The sequence below is a fragment of the Cyphellophora attinorum genome (assembly GCF_001299255.1).
Source record: "Cyphellophora attinorum strain CBS 131958 chromosome Unknown Contig7, whole genome shotgun sequence".
In the NCBI taxonomy this organism is placed as follows: Eukaryota; Fungi; Ascomycota; class Eurotiomycetes; order Chaetothyriales; family Cyphellophoraceae; genus Cyphellophora; species Cyphellophora attinorum.
Genome location: NW_017253235.1, coordinates 749,804 through 767,546, shown reverse-complemented (window position 1 = coordinate 767,546; position 17,743 = coordinate 749,804). Strand labels below are relative to the sequence as shown.

The 17,743-nt window shown below is 53.4% G+C and overlaps 5 protein-coding genes across 5 annotated transcripts; 2 read left to right on the top strand and 3 right to left on the bottom strand.

The window, feature by feature from the left end:
- Positions 1 to 4,249: 4,249 nt before the first annotated feature.
- AB675_9757 (uncharacterized protein) lies at positions 4,250 to 5,800 on the top strand (the record flags this gene model as incomplete). The annotated part of the gene is made up of 4 exons (XM_018150321.1): positions 4,250 to 4,540; positions 4,594 to 4,803; positions 4,852 to 5,098; positions 5,169 to 5,800. The coding sequence occupies 4 exons, from the start codon at positions 4,250 to 4,252 to the stop codon at positions 5,798 to 5,800; spliced, it is 1,380 nt and encodes a 459-aa protein (XP_018002411.1).
- A 2,408-nt stretch (positions 5,801 to 8,208) lies between these two features.
- AB675_9756 (putative uncharacterized oxido) lies at positions 8,209 to 9,288 on the bottom strand (the record flags this gene model as incomplete). Its single annotated transcript, XM_018150320.1, has 1 exon — positions 8,209 to 9,288. One exon carries the CDS (start codon positions 9,286 to 9,288, stop codon positions 8,209 to 8,211), a length of 1,080 nt encoding a protein of 359 aa, XP_018002378.1.
- Positions 9,289 to 10,482: 1,194 nt separating this feature from the next.
- Positions 10,483 to 11,934, bottom strand: AB675_9755 (Thiamine pathway transporter THI73; the record flags this gene model as incomplete). The annotated part of the gene is made up of 1 exon (XM_018150319.1): positions 10,483 to 11,934. One exon carries the CDS (start codon positions 11,932 to 11,934, stop codon positions 10,483 to 10,485), a length of 1,452 nt encoding a protein of 483 aa, XP_018002463.1.
- Positions 11,935 to 12,726: 792 nt separating this feature from the next.
- AB675_9754 (3-hydroxybenzoate 6-hydroxylase 1) lies at positions 12,727 to 14,017 on the top strand (the record flags this gene model as incomplete). The annotated part of the gene is made up of 2 exons (XM_018150318.1): positions 12,727 to 13,364; positions 13,426 to 14,017. 2 exons carry the CDS (start codon positions 12,727 to 12,729, stop codon positions 14,015 to 14,017), a joined length of 1,230 nt encoding a protein of 409 aa, XP_018002194.1.
- Positions 14,018 to 14,096: 79 nt separating this feature from the next.
- Positions 14,097 to 17,462, bottom strand: AB675_9753 (AB hydrolase superfamily protein; the record flags this gene model as incomplete). Its single annotated transcript, XM_018150317.1, has 2 exons — positions 14,097 to 15,488; positions 16,440 to 17,462. The coding sequence occupies 2 exons, from the start codon at positions 17,460 to 17,462 to the stop codon at positions 14,097 to 14,099; spliced, it is 2,415 nt and encodes an 804-aa protein (XP_018002191.1).
- Positions 17,463 to 17,743: the final 281 nt, after the last annotated feature.

Here is a 17,743-nt window from a genome sequence, read left to right as displayed (position 1 = left end):
GGAAAAGGTTGAGGTGTCGTCGGCTAATCGTCCGTGGATCTGGCCTCATATTGCCGTCGATTTGTAGTGAAGTTTGATCGTCTTCTGCACAGCACAAGCCGAGACACCGACTCATTCACATGGCAGGGCTGTCAGTGACTGGTGAAGCGAAGCCGCACAAGAGCGGCACTGCACGCAATCGTGGCCTTCCACAGCAACATCGAAGCATGGTTCACCAGTGCCAGACTGACACGTTGACCTGGCGATACCTGGTAATGAGCCGCAAACCTGAGTGTTACCCACGCAAGCGAGATTTTAGCAGCACGTTAGCGCGAAGCAACGTGCGCTGCCAGTTCAATGCGCTCTCATGTCTGAGATCGACTAAATGGCAGAAAACACCAACAACGCTGCGTCAGACACATTTGCGGATTGCTCAGCTGCATACTGAGGACTTGCAGATACGAACGTTTGCACCCTGCGCAATCGCCGATCTCAGGTGTCATATGTGCCCAACGATACGCTGCGTCAACGCTATTGTATGTGGCATTGGACGAAGCAGAAAACTAGGAGCGAGCTGGCCAAAAATCCGACCTATGTCTCCTTGGTGAGGCATGCCCAGGCATCGTCCAATCACAGGAGACTAAGAGCCGAGGACGGATATCGCGATATAGGAACGGCCCGACCATGCGATAGACTTATACAGTACAGGTAATGAACAGGGATAAACAAGGCTCACCACTCACCACTTGAACTGCAGGCTGCAGTCACAGGCGATGTGCATTGAGCCCAAGTCACGATACCTGTTTGGTGCCACCAGCCTCTGGTCAACTAGGTCCAGAACGGCAAAGAAGGACGGCGCGGCACGCTCCAGCCAGAGGATCCCTTTGACGTGGCCTTCGAACGGGACTATAGCCGCGAGTGACCATATGACAGCTGCATCTATGTCGCTTACTGACAAACCCCAGTGATTTGTGAGTGGTCAGGCCATGGATTTGAATTCAGACTGACAGCTGTAATAGGTTCACTTTCGTGCTCGACAGCCACGAGTGATTAATCTTAGCTGCATTCACTCTGCACCGGTCAAATACGCACATTAGCCGCGCCCGATCAGTGCGGATTTCCACTGTCCATTATGACATGCTGGTAAGACTCGGACAGCAGGGCAAGACAATCACATGATAGCACACATCCAGACAGTGCGCAAACTTCCTTGCTCTGGCAGCAGGCTTTGTTAATTCTGCACGACAGCGGAGAGTCAGGCGTCGAGATGCTGTTGACTGGTGGCACGCAAATGCCGCGAATGGGATGATCGTCAACGGTTTCTAACCCCTCACTTCGCAAGAAAGGCTTTGAGCACTGTCTTCTGATGGGCAAATCGAAGCCATGCAAGACCAAGCTTGCAAGGGACGCCAGGCGGGTGACACGAAAGACCCCTGCGCCCGAGTGGCCCGACCCAGTGTTCCAGGGTATGCTTTGACGGCGAACGATGGATACTACTACTCGCACATTCCAAGGAAGTCATTCGTCATTTGAAGCTGACGGGATCTACCATAGCAGCGTCCGTTCGGACAGATGCTTTTGAAGACGTGGTCATCGCCTGCTCCGTCTGTCCTAGCTCAAACAAAATAATCCAGCACAATGATGTCGCGCAGATTGATTGCATAGGGCATATAGAAGCTGGTTATACCAGTCTGATGTTATTGAAGCCCAGACATCGTGCTGCCTCAGGCACAGGTACTACGTGTGCAGGCGAAACGCGAGGCCTGATAAAGCTAGACCTGTCAACGGCTCGGAGTACAAGGCATGGTGCGTCCCGCGGTCCAGCTCTCGTCTCATTGTGGAGCTCCTCCATACATCAGTATTTGATATCTACTAGTACGAAGTAATTGTACGTGAATGGGGGGCGGTGTAAGCATGTGGCTCTATCTCATCGAGCACCGGTCCTCGATGGCCAAATCACCTGCGTAGAAGCCAAAGTATAATGCCTGGCAGGGAGTCATCAACTCGAAGTCTGCATATGTCTGCACAAGCGATTTCAGGTTGATCAAGGGCTTTGCGTTAGGCGCATTCGCGGGCAGCGATACAGAGTACAAAGCAGCAAACAGTACTGCGGGAGACTGGGCAACACATCATGCAGTCAAACTGGACCTGCTCAGCCGCTAGGATATTGCCGGGTCGTGTCCGCATCTATCATAGACAAGTTACAGCATGGTCGGATGAAATGTACGCAACGACCACACATAGTGAGCAATGGTGTCAATATATATGACTCGGCATCCCTTGACCGAAGCAGAACGGAAGATTTCTTGACCGACTCCATTGGACATCAGTCCAGTTCAGCTTCCTTGTGAGATATTGATGTAACGCTTGGACTGTACACACAGAAACTCTTGTGCTAGCCATCGCACCACTCGTCAGCCATACCAGTGACAAGCAATTCTTCTCACCAGAATCGTGCTGTGCTTTTCTCACGCAACGAGTTTTCTATCCACTGCTGTCTCAGCCGCCACCACCCAATCAGGAGTCCATACTCAGCAATCATCAGACGACCAACCAAAGCCTGAGGGTTGCCTATCGATAGACGGCTGAGGAATGAACCTAGCGTTTTCCTACGGAACGCAATTTTCGGTCACGGGGAGAGGCCAGCGGCGCTTTCCATACCCTTCGTCCACTCGCGCAGACCTTACTGGAAGCTGATGCGATCTGATTTCGCTCTATCAAGTTAGCGGACGAGACGCATCCCTCATCACCCATGATTGTGCACTGGACGGCCTCACACCACACCGACCTGGAGCGCACCTGCATATTTTCGAGATCTGGCGGATGCCGGAAACCAGAGAAAGTGCTCTTCGACAAATAATTACCCCTCGTTTTATCGCCACAGACAACCTCTAAGCATCGTCATTCTCGGCCACCATTATACCATACTATCTCAGCTCTGCTCACTTCACCTGCCACTGGGCTGTATTCAGGCGCTGGTGGTTGCACTCATATTATCAGACTTCTTCCTTGATCGGCCGAAACTGCAACCACAGCGATATATTTATTGCGCAAACCATCGTAGAAACTTTGGTGGACTGCTTTTTGCGCTACTGTGCCTTCGGGAACGGCTCGTTGAAGCAGACGCAAGACACACCCACAGAAATAAGGCCTGGCACTACACGGAAGCTGGCACCCGACCCGCAAAACGTGCTTTGACCAGCTGGTGTCACAACTTCAGCACATCACGACCTGACTGTCATCCATCTTAATGACACTCAACGCGTTCAAGTACTAGTATCGCATCAAAGCCGTCGCAGAATACATCAACCTGTTGACCGAACGGAATTGCAACGGCTCGGCATTTTTCACTCGTCACAAGCACAGAATTTGTGCAGCCATACCCCTGTCACCAACCCGCCTAAGAGGCACTAAGGCCACGCTATCTAGACCCAGTAGCCTGGAACGACGGCCCTTGCCAGTGCAGCACTGGAGCTGCAAGTGGAAAAGAAGGTCAGTTCCCTTCCCTTCCCTTCCTTCCTCCCTCAGGCTCTATCCACCCCTCCCTTAGCCTTTCAGGCTCTCCAGCAGAACCCAAATCATCTGGTTGCAATAACGACTTGTTGCTGGTCCGCTTCATCTCCATACGCCCTTGGGGACTCGGGATCCAGGGTGCGCCAGAGAATTTGCAGCCTGTAGTCGGCTCGCCACGCTCGTTGCGTGCCCCTGCTCATCCACCCACTCCTCCTCCACACCTCAGCCCTCACCTCACCAATCACTTGCACAATACCACCACCATCACCCTTTCTCTTCATCGCTGCCGTCATCCTCTTTCTCACTTTCTCAGCTCGTCACCTTCGCACCACACCTCAGCCCGCCAACCACGAGACGAATCGCCCTTGCCTCCCGCGGTGTCACCTTTCCAGAAATTCTCGCCTTTCGCCAGACTTGCGCAGCTGCACACAGGTATCCACCACACGATCGCCTGTACTTTTCGACTGCCGCGCATCTGCGCTCTGCAGGCCGGATATTATTCAACCATTGTCTGCCCCTTGCATTGGTATCTTAGTTCTCACACCTTTTTCTTTTCTTCGACGACACCTCACCGCGACCTGTCGACTGGTTCGCTGGTCCCAACTCCTTGCCGACCTCCCTCCCCCTCTCTCCCGCCGCCGACGCCGACCGTACATATATCCCACCTTCGTTAGTTTCGGATACTCCCTGGCCTCGTGCGACCACCCCGACATCAGGGACCTGCATAGCCGCGGTACACTTGCAAATTACCCCCAACATGGCGCAGAACGGGGACAACCGACAGAATTATCCTCCCCAGGAGAATCATAGCCAGGGCCAATATTACGGACAACCACAACAGTCGCCTAGCCAGCGCCCACCTACTAGAGAAGACAGCAGCCAGTACTCCGGTCCTTCTCCGTCCAGCGACGCTCCTCGGCAGGGCCAGTATCCAGCGCCGCCTGCACAAGATCCTCGTGGGGCGCCATCTCATCCTCAGTATCCTCCTCCAGGGCAATGGGTGGGCCAGCATCACAGTGCTTACCCCCAACCGCCGCATCACTACCCTGTCAGTACTTTGTCTCGTACCTTTTAGTAGAAGCCACGTGCTGACATGACCAGGATCCTCAACAGGGCGCCTATTCATACCCACCGCCTCACCGCCCGGACATGAATCAACCGCCTCAGCCAGTGCAACCTCATGCGTATCAGCTGCCCCCACCTCACATACCAAACTACGGCTATGGCTACGGCTACCAGCAGCCACCTCCACCTCAACCTGCACCGCGTCAACGCACGGCTATCGCATGCAAATACTGTCGCAAGCGCAAGGTACGCTGGCTGTTCCCTATGTGCCATGAATGCGCTAACATTCATTAGATTCGCTGCTCAGGCTATGAGAATTCTCCCGATGGTCGTTGTCAGAACTGCATTCGATTCAATCAGCAGTGTTTGTTCCACCCTGTCTCATCGCAGGCGGCATTCGTACCCGTGGCTGCGATTCATCAATATACCAACGGCGGCAGACCTCCGATGCCAGGTAACGAGGGGCAATCCAGCAATGGCGCACCGTATCGCAATGGCGACCAGCCCATGATGCTGTATGGCGCCCATGGCCAACCCCTGGGTCCGTCCCCAACGCATGCGCAACAGCCGCCCTATGCATATGGTCCTCCTCCTCAAGCTACCCGCCGCAGGGGTACCCATATTACCCACCACCAGGACAGCCCCAGCAGCCTCCGACGCCTCTCAGCCGCAGCATCCCGGATCTCCTCCCCAAGGTGGTAGTGCCGTTGGAACGAATGGTGACAGTCAGGGACCACCTCAGACTTCGGAAGATCGGGTTAGTCTCAAACGACCTCCTCCTGACGAAGACCCGCACAACGAGAATTCTCATACTTGGTCACAGTCTCCTCACCCGAATGCTCGGGCTCGTCATAGTACGTATGACTCGCGTGCGAATTCAAGTGGTAGCTTTAGCTTCCGTGACCCTGCTGCTTTGACTCCTATATCCCCTGCGACTTCTGTTATGAGCCATCAGTCACATCCTCAACCACACACGAACGGCAACAAAGTACACAAGGATAACAGTTCTCCTCCAGGCTTGACACCTACTTCGACCCAGGGTCTACAGTCACCTCTCGCAGGTCCAAACCTTGAAGATACCAAAAGCCCTCAGCCTCAGCAAACTGGCTCTGCCAGCTCCTCGGTCAATGGCCGAGCCGGCATGAGCGTCAATGACATGATCAGTGGTGCCCACGGTCCCGTCGTAGAGCAAAGAGCTAAGAATGACAACGAGATGCTCAGCAAATTGGACGGCAAGAAATGATTCGCTTCCGGCAGCGATGGATGTGAACGGCCTCCACATCTTTTCCAATCGGTTTCCAACGGCCTCCTGATCAATTCTCTTTTCAACAATTCAAAACCACATAAGCACGAAACATAAACAACTGGGGCGACCCAATATCTCCTATTTTCCCCAACAGGTTGAACACCATCTCGTCTGGTCGAGCAGTCGGCAGAGCCGGACTAGCTTCCCGACGAGGTTTTCATTCATACAATAATGCTGGGTTCGGCTGTCTGATCATTTTCCAAGCACAACAAACCAAAAACGATACAATAACCTGGTAGCGATACCAACGGGTTTCGCTCGACATATCACTGTGTCAACTACAAACCGCAGATTATAGACTGTGGTGCACATGCAAAAAGGAGGATGCTACGCTGCAAAGCAAAGATCCTCTGATGATTTTTCGGTCGGTCCGCTTCGACGGATTCGGTCGACATTGAGACGGCTGGAAGACGACGGAGTAAGGTACACAGAGTCTAGGTCACCGACGACCTATGGGGCGGTCTTTTTCAAACGGCACGATAGGGTGACTCCGGACGCAGCTTATGTATAACGTCCGTGGGAGTCGCCGTGTATTGTAACGGAAGACGGGCAAAGGACGGAGTGGAGGAACAACAGTACACTCACGAGTGGAAGTGCGAGGCACAGTCGTGATCTGGGCAACGGGGTTCTCAGACCACGATCATTGATCACTGAGGCTATGGGACGTTCATTTCGATAGGTGTACAGCTTTAGTAACGACACGGAGGTTCATAATCGGGCTTCATGTTCCCTTTCTTACTCGCGTCGAGAGCCCTTCCATATCATCGACAACTGCTTCGGTCTGGACAGCTTGGGTTGCTGACCGTCCAGCCTGGACTCACTGCAGATACTAGTAAACAGTCACCACTGCAACGTTGCCTCTGTGCAGTAGGATGCTGGCATGGAGAAAAAGCCACCCTCTCCATCATCACGATCGGCGTTGAAACACACTTTCGATGATCATCCCAATCTCGCCGAAGGAAAGCGAAGATCCGGCCTGCCAGCGGCCGAGCAGGAACCCAAAGCGAAGGCGTGGCCCGCTGCCGCGCATGCACCATGCATTGATGAGAAAGCGAAAAATCGGTCAATCCCGTCAAGACTGGACTGAATGGACGTAGCACATCGTAATGCTTACAGTAATCTTCAACGATGATCCCCTGGCAAAAATCGCATCTGAGGGCCATGAGTGGAAGCCCACACAAGATTCGCTTAGGCAGGCCGTGCATGCAGTTGCGGTGAACGGCTGGGGTTCGGAAAGACTCGAGATGGGTACAACTCCGTTATTTCGTAATTCCGTAAGCGCGGAGTGGGCACTGATCATCCATCCCCGAAAATCGGGGGCGGTTTCATGTCGCTGCACGTCTGGTGACGCGACAGCAGGATCGACATGCAGGTTGCAGCGGGAAGGGCCAGAGCGTGGGCAATAATGCGGATATGCACGTTTTTTGAGATCGACGGTGAGTGTGTTGGAGATGGCTTTCGACCTTGATGATTGATTTGTTTGGCGGCTTGAGGGAGATACTTTACACCTGCATGATGTGCATAGCAGGAAGGAGACGGGATGGATGACATTTCGGTCCTCCTGCCGCCAAATCGTGGCTACACCCGTGGACTGCTACGGACTCGGATGTGAGCGGGTCGTCCTGAGTGTCGCCGTGCAATGAGACTGAAAAGGGCGATCCAAGGAAGAGTGAGAGGAGAGAGCGCTGACGGCTCAGTATTTTGAGGTGGTTATCATGTCGCAGTAGCTTTGTGAATCAGAATGCTCATGCGCAGTACAAGAAGTCCCAAGCCAGAGCGCGCCTTGATGGGGAAGAATCACGTCGAAAGTAGGCTTCCTGCATGAGTAGTAGGCATGCCCGGAGCCAAGTATGCGCCAGGCGATGGGCATGACACGAGACCGGATGGCAGCAGTCGCCAATGTCTTTTACGAGACCGGCTGACCAGTCGTGAAGAGAGTAGAGGCGCACATATATACAGTAGACAGTTATGTATCTGTCGGCGTTGAACTAGCCCCGGGCGCTGAACACCCCCACAGGGACTCGTTGCAGGTGTGAGGCGCCTATGGAAGCGGGGGAGATATGCCTGAAGACAGCCCCCGGAGGTTGCCCGCTAGAAGCTTACTTGACACCGGTTGACACCACTTCCAATGGAAAGACCGGATGACCCACCGAATTCTCGCTGGGCAAGGATTGACGCCGGTTGACAAAATCACGACTACCTAAGGCCGGTTGACTAACAAGGCACGATGACACGCCGGTCGGCAAACTCAACAGCCGTTGGTCGACATACTGGCACATCTTGACCTTCACCAGGCATTGTTTGCACGTCTTTGTTTGCGAAGCAACGGTCTTGCTATCATTAAGTTACTGCGGTATATCAAACAACTGGACGCCCAGATCGCGGATGCATTCGTCCAAGTCCTTCCAACCCTTGCTCTCGGAAGCCAGCAGTCTCTCCTCTTCGCTTGCATCTATCGCAAAGTGGCTAGCTGCCTCCCTCTTACCAGGCTCGCCAACTGGCACACGTTGAGCGAGCTTCGATGGGAGGACCTTTCGTGCGACGTCAGCGATTTCCTGGCTACAGTAGACACTCTTCGCGAGTAGTAACCTTCGCCCGCTCAGCTCAGCGTTGGCAAGACTTGTAACATGCGCATCGGCTACATCGCGAACATCGATCCACACGGGCCCTTTTGTGGGAGGCACCTTCCCGTCTGGCGCCGACAAGACATCCCAGACGAGCTGATTTGAAGTATTCAGCTCTTTTATCGAGGAAGGCAATGATGTGGGTGTATTCAGAAACGGTCCGAACACCATTGCGGGACACAGGCTGATAAGATCGAAATGTGGTTTCTTCTCTTCCATGAACGACCAAGCGGTCTTCTCGGCAACGGCTTTCGCGGCACGGTATGCGACGGGCGCTGCTGGTGCTGAGACACCATCAGAGTACTTCAGCGGGCACCAGTCTTTGGCGGTGTACGTGTAGCCAGGCCTCATGCCGAGCGAAGCATCATAGATGCAGGCGAAGCTGTTTGTATGAACGACTCGGCGAATCGAGGGCGCGGCTAGGGCTGCGGTGAGCACAGCTGTCGTTCCGGCCACGGCCGGCTCCATCAGATCTTTCTCGAAGTTCGAGACGTTGTATGCGAACGGTGCGGCTAGATGCAGGACTGCAGATGGCTCGTATGATTTGAGAATGTCCTCGTAGGAGGCGCTTTGGGTGATGTCGGTCACAACAGACGTTGAGAAGGCGTGGGCCTGTCCTGGGAGCAGGTCTCGCATGGTCGCTTTGATGGCTGCGGCCTTCGTCTCCGATCTGACTGTTCCGAGCACATCGTAGCCAGCCTTGAGAAGGGCATAGATGGTATGGGATGCAATGAAGCCGTTCGCGCCGGTCACGAGCACTCGTGAGCCTCGTTCGACGGTAGTTGTCGTAGCGTGCGGCATCGTGGCAAATCAGTGAGTCGACTCTGTTGTCGCCGTCTGACCTGGATTGTATGAGGCGGCTGTATGGTTGTTCCCTCAATCGTGAACAGCAATGGAGGTCAAGCTACTCAGATGCTGTCTGGAGAGCCAGACCCAACGAACAAGTCAATTTTCGTCGAAGAAGAGCTTCAAGAAGGGCTTCCACAGAACACCAAGTGCGGTCGAAGTGCAACAGAGAGTACCTAATGTCAGAGCCGCGCTTGCCTCCTCTACTCCAGTACGATCTCTCGTTCGAGGGAAGGAGCGACGGAGTTCAGACTAGCCTCACTACTGGCAGACTTACCTTCTCAGAGCCAGTAAGCTCCATCGCGGCCTATGGTACAGCACCTCGGCCCGCAGACACATCGATGCTGTACCCGATAAATATTCGCCGACATCCGAGTGTTGATGCTGAGATACGCGAGGTTATCTTTTGCGACGGTGGACTCAGAAGACTGAAGTTTATCCTAGATCCACTGGCCTGCCTCAGAACCACGTGATTTTGAGTTTCCGCCGGCGAGTCCACTTTGCGACGCCCCATCATCTTCGGGTTTCTGGGCAGTCGTTGGACTTCTGAGCGGCCACGCACCTTCAGCAAAGCGACACAATCCGTGCACCAGCGCTTTCAGCACCACGTGGTTTGGAAGTTGATGGAGTCACCAGATCTCCAGGTTTCGGCGGGAATCGACCCGGCCTTTTGGATCCAGGTATTCTCCAGGTCAAGGACTCAGAGCTGAGGGCTTCTTGGGGGCCTTCCTGGGTTTCTAGGGGCGCCGATGCCTCAGAACGTGCAACAGCCCACTCGCAGTACTGTGCAGAGCCTGGACGGCGAGTCGAGTAGTACAAGGCACCCAAGAAAGGGCACCCAGCGTTGGAAGCCGCCCTGTCACAGACTTGGCGACTGTGTTTGACGTAAGTGACATAGCACGTGTTGAAGACGCATTCTCTCTAGTACCAAGTACTCGTGATGATGTTAGACGTGAGAGTATTGGGAATCTTAAAGGTAATCTTTGTGTGAAATCCACACTCACAGACTCACTTGTGTGAGTGCGCTGGTAGCTATCATAAGATCAGTGGCTGTCCAGAGCATCCGAAGACACCTAGGAGGCCCGTGATCTGTGCTAACACTCCAAGTCGCTCAGTAAACATAAACAAACGCAGGATTCTTCCGATCCGTCAGTCTGATCCTCCTCTGTCTGCTCTGGCGCATCCAACGACGCCAGCTGCGCCTGCCTGACCTTGATGTTCGACCTGTTCCGCATTCCGTAGAGTAGTCTGAGCAATACTGACAACACCATGCTCCACCTGCGACACCAAAAATTGTGATCTTCGCAGGCAGGTAATCTGGCGCATCCTTTGCTTGAAACGTTTGAGGGCCAATAATGTTTGCAATGCTGAAGCGATTTGGATGACCACGTTCGATGCAACGCGCTTGGTGTAGCCGCTCGTATTGGCTCCTACCCAGGTGTAAATGATCGCCAATGGAGCGACGATGAAGTTGATGAGGAAGATGCCGGCGAGCTTGCTGGGTTGATCGGTCTTGGCGGTGAAGCTCATCAGTCCAGCGCCGATAATCGTCGGAATGAGGAGCAGAATAATGCTCAGCCAGCGAGGAAAGCCCTTGAGAATGGCATATGTAGAGCACATGGTTGCGACAATGCTGACAACGCCGGATGGCATGTTGAGTAGGGCAGACTGCATCGGAGTGTACCCAAAGCCACGAATAAGAGTGGCTGAGAAAGTCGTGATGACGCCGGAAGGTATGACAATCAGGATAGTCAGGACAAGCAAGAGCCAGATCTGAATGTCCATGAAAATCTCCCACAAGGAGCTGGCTTTGAAGATTTTCGCTCCGTTGCCGGCTTGGTCACGGGCGAGCTTGCGATGGATAGCTGCCTTTTCTTCAGCGTTGATGAATGTTGCCGCGTCGACACTGTCGGGCAGGAAGAATAAGACGATGAGTGCGACGGAAATGTTGACCGCACCGACCGCCACGAACATGATTCTCCAACCACTGAAAGAATTCTTGGGTCCATGCTGCGCAGCGTAGCTGACCAAACCACCAATTATCTGGCCAGCTCCCAACCCGCAGTACCAGATACCATATCGCGGACCTGCCTCTCTCTTCGTGTACCACTGTGAGGTCGTGAGGATGAGCGCTGGAGCAATCACGGCTTCGAAGGCACCGAGCAGCGTGCGTAGTGCAATCATTCCCGCGAAGTTGTGAGGTGCTGCGGAGCAGCAGATAGTAATTCCCCAGCACAAAACGTTGAAGCCCAAGACCTTAGCCAGAGGGAAGCGCTGCAACAGGTAGCCCTGCGGGAATTCCGCGACAGCGTATGCGATGAAGAATGATGTGGCCATCCAGCTGAAGTCGTTGCCCTTCATACCGAGATCTTTCTGCAAGCCCATGACATTGGCGTAATTGATCAGGACTTTGTCCAAGAATTGTAACAAGTAGCACGCGAACAGGATCGGTACAATTCTCCAGTCGATCCGACGAAGCAGTGCTGAGTCCTGACCATCATATGGAGCGACTTCGCCGGCAGCCTGCGTCTGGACGGCCTCGAGGTCTTTGGTCGAGTCGGCCATGTCCAGGCTGGCCTTCATTTGTTTTTCAGTGTCCATGTGGGACAGTTGTGTTGACAAGACAAACGATTTATGACAAGGTATCGAAATTCCAGAATTTGTTCAGCAAACTTGCATCCGAACAGAAACGTGTAAGGGCGAGGGCGCGTCTCTTTATGATGGTCCAACCTCAAGACACGCGCTCAGACTTCTTAGGAAGCAATAAAGGAACGTATCCGCCGTATCAGCCTATCTCGACTCTGCCGGCTCTTGCGTCAAGCAAGATAACGCCCATTTCAACAAGCCACCAAAGACCAGAGCCGCGGCGAATCTGGGGTAGTGCTGCAGGCGGATGAAGCAAGGCCTGGACCACGCGAGCAGGAGTGTGGCAGTTTCAAGCAGGAAGAGGAGGGGCGGCCAATCAAGCTCCCCTAAAATGGAAGTCGTCGGCTGTTGGACCCCTGCCCGGCGCAAAACTGTGGATAGTATGCGGCAGATCTTCATCGCCCGTCGCATAGCCCTGGAGCGACTCTTTGTGGAGACAATCCAGGACAAGAGTTCCACGATAACGGTTCTCGAACGCGCCGGCGGGAATGTGGACGAAGTAGCTACACTTCACGAGCCGCGGCCGTCGATGACATGAGGCAGTTGGAGCATGATTGTCAAGCAGTAATGACAGTCGACGGCTTCTATGCGCGAGTAGATTAAAAGGCGTAGGACTCAGATCGTCCTTGAACTGGACTACTTCTACACACCACTACCTAACGTTACCGATTCAAAGAAAGCGCTCAGCGGCCATCCAAACGCGACTCTCACAGACTCGACATTCTACAAGCTGGGGAAACCACCAAGATGCCGGGAATCCTGCGACCAGAGGTATTTAACATCGCCATCATTGGCTCGGGGCTGGGTGGCTTATCAGCGGCCATAGCGCTTCGACGACAGGGCCACCAAGTCACCATTTATGAGCGATACGACTTTGGTGGGGAAGTTGGTGCCTCCTTGAGTGTTGCTAGCAATGGGTCGCGGCTGCTCCAAGAATGGGATGTTGACATCAAGTCCGCAAAACCAGTTGTGCTGCGCTCGTTGATTATGCACGAGTGGGACTCGGGCGAGGTAAAAAGCACATATGACCTCGGCGACTACCGAACACGTTTCGGTACCGATTACAACAACTTCCACCGCATCGACCTGCACAACGTGTTGAAAGAGACGGCAATCTCACAGTCAGGGTCCGGTAAGCCATGCAAGCTAGAGGTCTGGCACAAGGCCACGAGTATCGATGCCGAGAACGGCGTTATTGCCTTTGAGAATGGCAACACCGTCACCGCGGATGTTATTATAGCTGCTGATGGGATTCGCTCCTTGTCCCGTGAGCAGATCGGAGTGGTGCCGAACATCAAAGCATCCACGTCCTGCTGCTACCGATGCATCATTTCGGCAGATAAGCTTCGAAAGCTAGGTCTCGAGGAATATCTGAACAATGAAGCGTAAGTCCCCAGCCCTTGACTCAAATTCCTGAAAGCGTCTGTGCTAACAAGTATGCCTCAGCATCGAGTTCTGGGGAGGGTATGGCATCAGCAAGATCGTTCTCTCGCCTTGCTCGGACAATAATGTTGTGTCGTGCTACTGCTTCTACCCTGCTGAGATGAACGACATCAGTGAAGACGGCTGGAACCTGTCCGCGAGCCCTCAGAAGCTAGTCGATACATTTCCCGGACTGGACAAGAAGTTGCAGACGTTGTTCTTGAATGCGGAGGACATCAAGATGTGGAGGTTGTACAACCATGATCCTTATCCATACTGGGTCCAGGGACGCGTTGCACTACTCGGCGACGCAGCACATCCGATGGTACCAGACCAGAGCCAAGGGGCGTGCATGGCTATTGAAGACGCAGGAGCCTTAGGGATTGTCTTCAGTGACAAGTACAGCAATCTCAGTGTCAACGAGCGGCTGAGGTTGTATGAGAAGACTAGGAAAGATCGAGCAACCAGGGTGCAGTCGGCGAGCGCCAGAGCGAGGACTGACCTCAGTGAGCGCATCGGTTGGAGCAGCTCGAAAGATCGGCCTGGCAAGCTGACGATAGAGGAAATCTGCGGCTACAACATGCATGAGCATATTGCGCAGCTTGCATCCCAATAAGCGACGGAATCCCGTATTTGCAGCTTGGCGTTGGTGGCTCTTTAAGGCAATAGGGAGAGGCTTCCATGACATGATAACTTCACACGAATGCCAGACCCGGGATGTTGAAATATCGAATGGCAGCCCAGTTGACTTCCTGATCTGTGCCCCGTACGGCTTCTCGTTCTTTCCAGACGCGTTCAATCAGACTGTGTGCAGTGTAGATATACCGAAAGCCCAGTGTCCTTTCCATAACGAGAAATCGATCCTGAACGATTCGAATCGAATGCTCGTCTTCGCAAGCGCCGCCTGCCATGACAAGTGGAAACACAAGGCTGCTCTCAATTGGGCTGCCGTATCGAATCTCCTGCACGGCATCAAGAATGTTCTCAACACAGGTCTTGACCGCTGGATGGTCGAGAGAGTATCCATTGACGATCTGATGGAGACGCAGACGAAGTGCTTGCTCAAATGCTGTCGTTGCATGCTGTTCCGGAGATGGTTTTCCAGTCACTGGCTCCTTCTTCTCGTCCGACCACTGTTCGATCTCTTCTTGAAGCTTGGAAGCAGACGCTTGGAACATGCTTTCGAAGACTGGGTCATCTCGAAATTTCCTTTGGTATGCGAGTCCGTTCAGCTTGTCCACGAAATGAAATAGCGATCGTGGAATGCCATATAGTGCAGCCTCGTCGTCATGATCGTAGGTCGGAGACGTCACGTCTTGTTCTTTAGGAGATTCCAGGAGAGGCGGATGACATGTCGAGATCGTTGTGGCAGAATCAAGGAAATGATACAGCTGTCGATAGAATGCTCTGTGTCGACTCTGCGCATTCCACTGTGGTTGAGCTTCGATAGCAGCCAGCAGCCGGCGCACACCATCAAGATGGAATTTCCAATGGGAAGAAGTGCCTTCGAACAGCTCGATCATGGCTAAAAGAAGAGTAGCGGCAAGCGCTGTGTCCGCAGTGTGGCTGTCGATCTGTGGCAGCAGTTTGCCCAAGGACTGTAGAGCATTCGTCTGGTGAAGAATCCCACGTTTCCACACTGAAGGTTGCATCTTCTTCCAGTGGTTGGCTGAAAGAGCCAGAAGTGCATCCATGACGAGCTGGTCCGAGAAGGCTACAGTGAGCATCTTGGACAGGTACGGATTGGATTGATGGTCGTCCCGGCGAGACAATACAACAGCAACAACCTTTATGTAATGGTTGAGTAATGACTTGTCCTCTTCGGCAACAAGCGCTGGAGCAGCATGCAGCTGCGTCAACGACAAGGTTGACACGTTGGAAGTAGGGGAAGATACCACAGGCTCGAATGTAGGCGAGAATGGCCACCATGATTCAGCGTCCTCCAATCCTTCGACATTGAAGTCGAGCTCCCCATCCCCACTGTTTGTCACTGCTAGAGGTTGCGCTTCAAGATTGTCCGCCGCATCCTGCGAATCAATCGTAGTAGTGGAAGCTGAATTTGCTGGACTGGATCGCTTCTTGACCGTCTGATGCGGATAGTGGCAGTTCAGGCACAATCGACGACAGTCTGTGCATTTCGGAAGCAGTTCATCACACTTCCTTTTGCGCTTCTTGCACGAGGCACAACCAGTGTGCGTTCTGGTTATCCTCACAGGCTTCGAGGAAACATCCACGTTGTCTGGCGCTCCATTCTGACTGGGTTCGCAGTCGACTTGTAGTCTCGAGCACCTAGAGCAGGGTATCTCTCCACTGCATGCCTGTTTGATCTTTGCACACCTCGAACAAACTATTCGTTGACTGTTGGACATCACTGCCTTAACCTGCAATTTGTCCGTGTTCCTGTGCGATTGTGTTGCTGGTAGTTGTTGCCCATCGAAGCCTGAAGTACACACGTAAATGTACGTGTAGAGACATTCAGGTAGATAACAGGCAAGAGATACCAAGAGCCGGTTCGAGACCCCGAGGGCGGCTGGGCGGGGCTGCTGGCCACGAGGTCGAATCAAGATCTCAGCATGCAATTTGAACTCTACGGTGAACGACCAGACTACTATGATAGAATCGCTGAATAACTTGAAGCATCTGCCGAAATACATTGTAACTACCAGACTGTGTACGCTCGTTCTCGATATCGATTGTTTTGGCCCCCTCTGTAATGCCTGCTGCATCAAGTTCGTGTTAATAAGCTACAATCTACTCAAATTGTTGTGCATAACCGAGCCCTACAGATGAGCCGCACACGCGAACTGCCGTTGGTGAACTACCTCTTAAGGTACGGGGTATCTCAACAGTAGCCCAATCTGAGAAGGAGTCGGCTAACTAGTGTTATATGCGATACGAATCCAGCAGCGACCGCCATCTCTTGCCTTATTGTGACAGACTACATGTATCAAGATGCTTCCGTAATTCGCTAGACTACCCCTGAACGCCAGGCACTCAGGACAACACCACGCCTATCTGGACTCGTGTGCCCACCTAACCTCACCTGCTGTCATCGAGATCGACTCTTGGCCTTGCTTCAACGCGCCGTCCATCTTCACGAACGGATGGGGGACGCCTGGAAACCTCTTGAGCACGACCTCATTTCCATTCTCCACCATCTTCATTGCGTAAGCCTCTCCTTCATCCCTCAGCGGATCTGCACCGGCAGTATGTATGACCGTACGCGGAAGGTCCTTAAAGTTGGGGGCCGTTAGCAGGTTCTTCACCCAGCCAATGTGTTTCCGCTGCTTCTCCTGCTCTGTGGGATCTGAAGATAGCGAACTCCACTTGAGCTTGTCAAACCAGACGAGGCGCGCCCAGTTGAGTGTTGGTGCAAACTCGTTCTCTTGGACGGACCGGAACGGTGACTCTGAAGCAGAGGCATACTGTGCCAGATCGTCTATCGTAGGAGTGTTGGCTGTGACTAGCCGTATGGGGATCCCGTTATCACGAGCCCAGTGCGCCAGGACAAGTGCGATGTTGGCTCCTGCTGAAACACCGCCAAGCGATATGCTTTGGGTGACATTGAATTTCTGTCCGTTCCGGTGGATGTATTGCAATGCCGCAAAGGAGTCCTCGATTCCGGTGGGGAACACATACTCCGGTACCAATCTGTAGGCCACATCAATGACCACGACACCTGCCTTTGCGCAGACATGCTTGCATATGGGCGCTTCTGTGTCAAGGTCTCCAAGGCCCCAGCCTCCTCCGTGAAAATCAATGTGTACAGGCCAAGGACCGCTGCCTGATGTCGGCTCGTAGACTCTGATAGGGAGCTCGTAGCCGTCATTCAGAGGGATTGTGTCATCGTAGATACGGCCGACCTCAGGCGCGGGTCCTGTGCCATAGGAGTACAGTACGGAGTACTTGGTCCGCAAAAAGTTAAGATCGATCGGCTTGTTGGGTATATTGGCCACGTTCTCGTTATACATGTCGACAAAGGCAGGGTCGAGTCTGTCGAGCATGCTGGGGTGGATCGGATTCAGAGCCTCATGGTGCCCGTTGCTGGTTGCTGACGGCATGTTGACTGTATCGCTTGATCTTGTGGTTCTAGGCGTACGCGGATGACTTGAGCTATCGATTTGATCAGCTGCGGTGGAGGTAGATGAGCTGGAATTGTTATCAGTGCGAGCCTCCATGAGACCCATCGTTTTACATTCACATCGCGTTCAAAATCACAAGCATCGGTCCGACATTGACAGCAGCCGGTGACAAACCTATTCGTCCGCTAATTGCTGGTAATGCCTTTGAGCCGGCGACGATAACGTGAGGCAGTGAATTTCCGACGGACGGTGGAACCGGA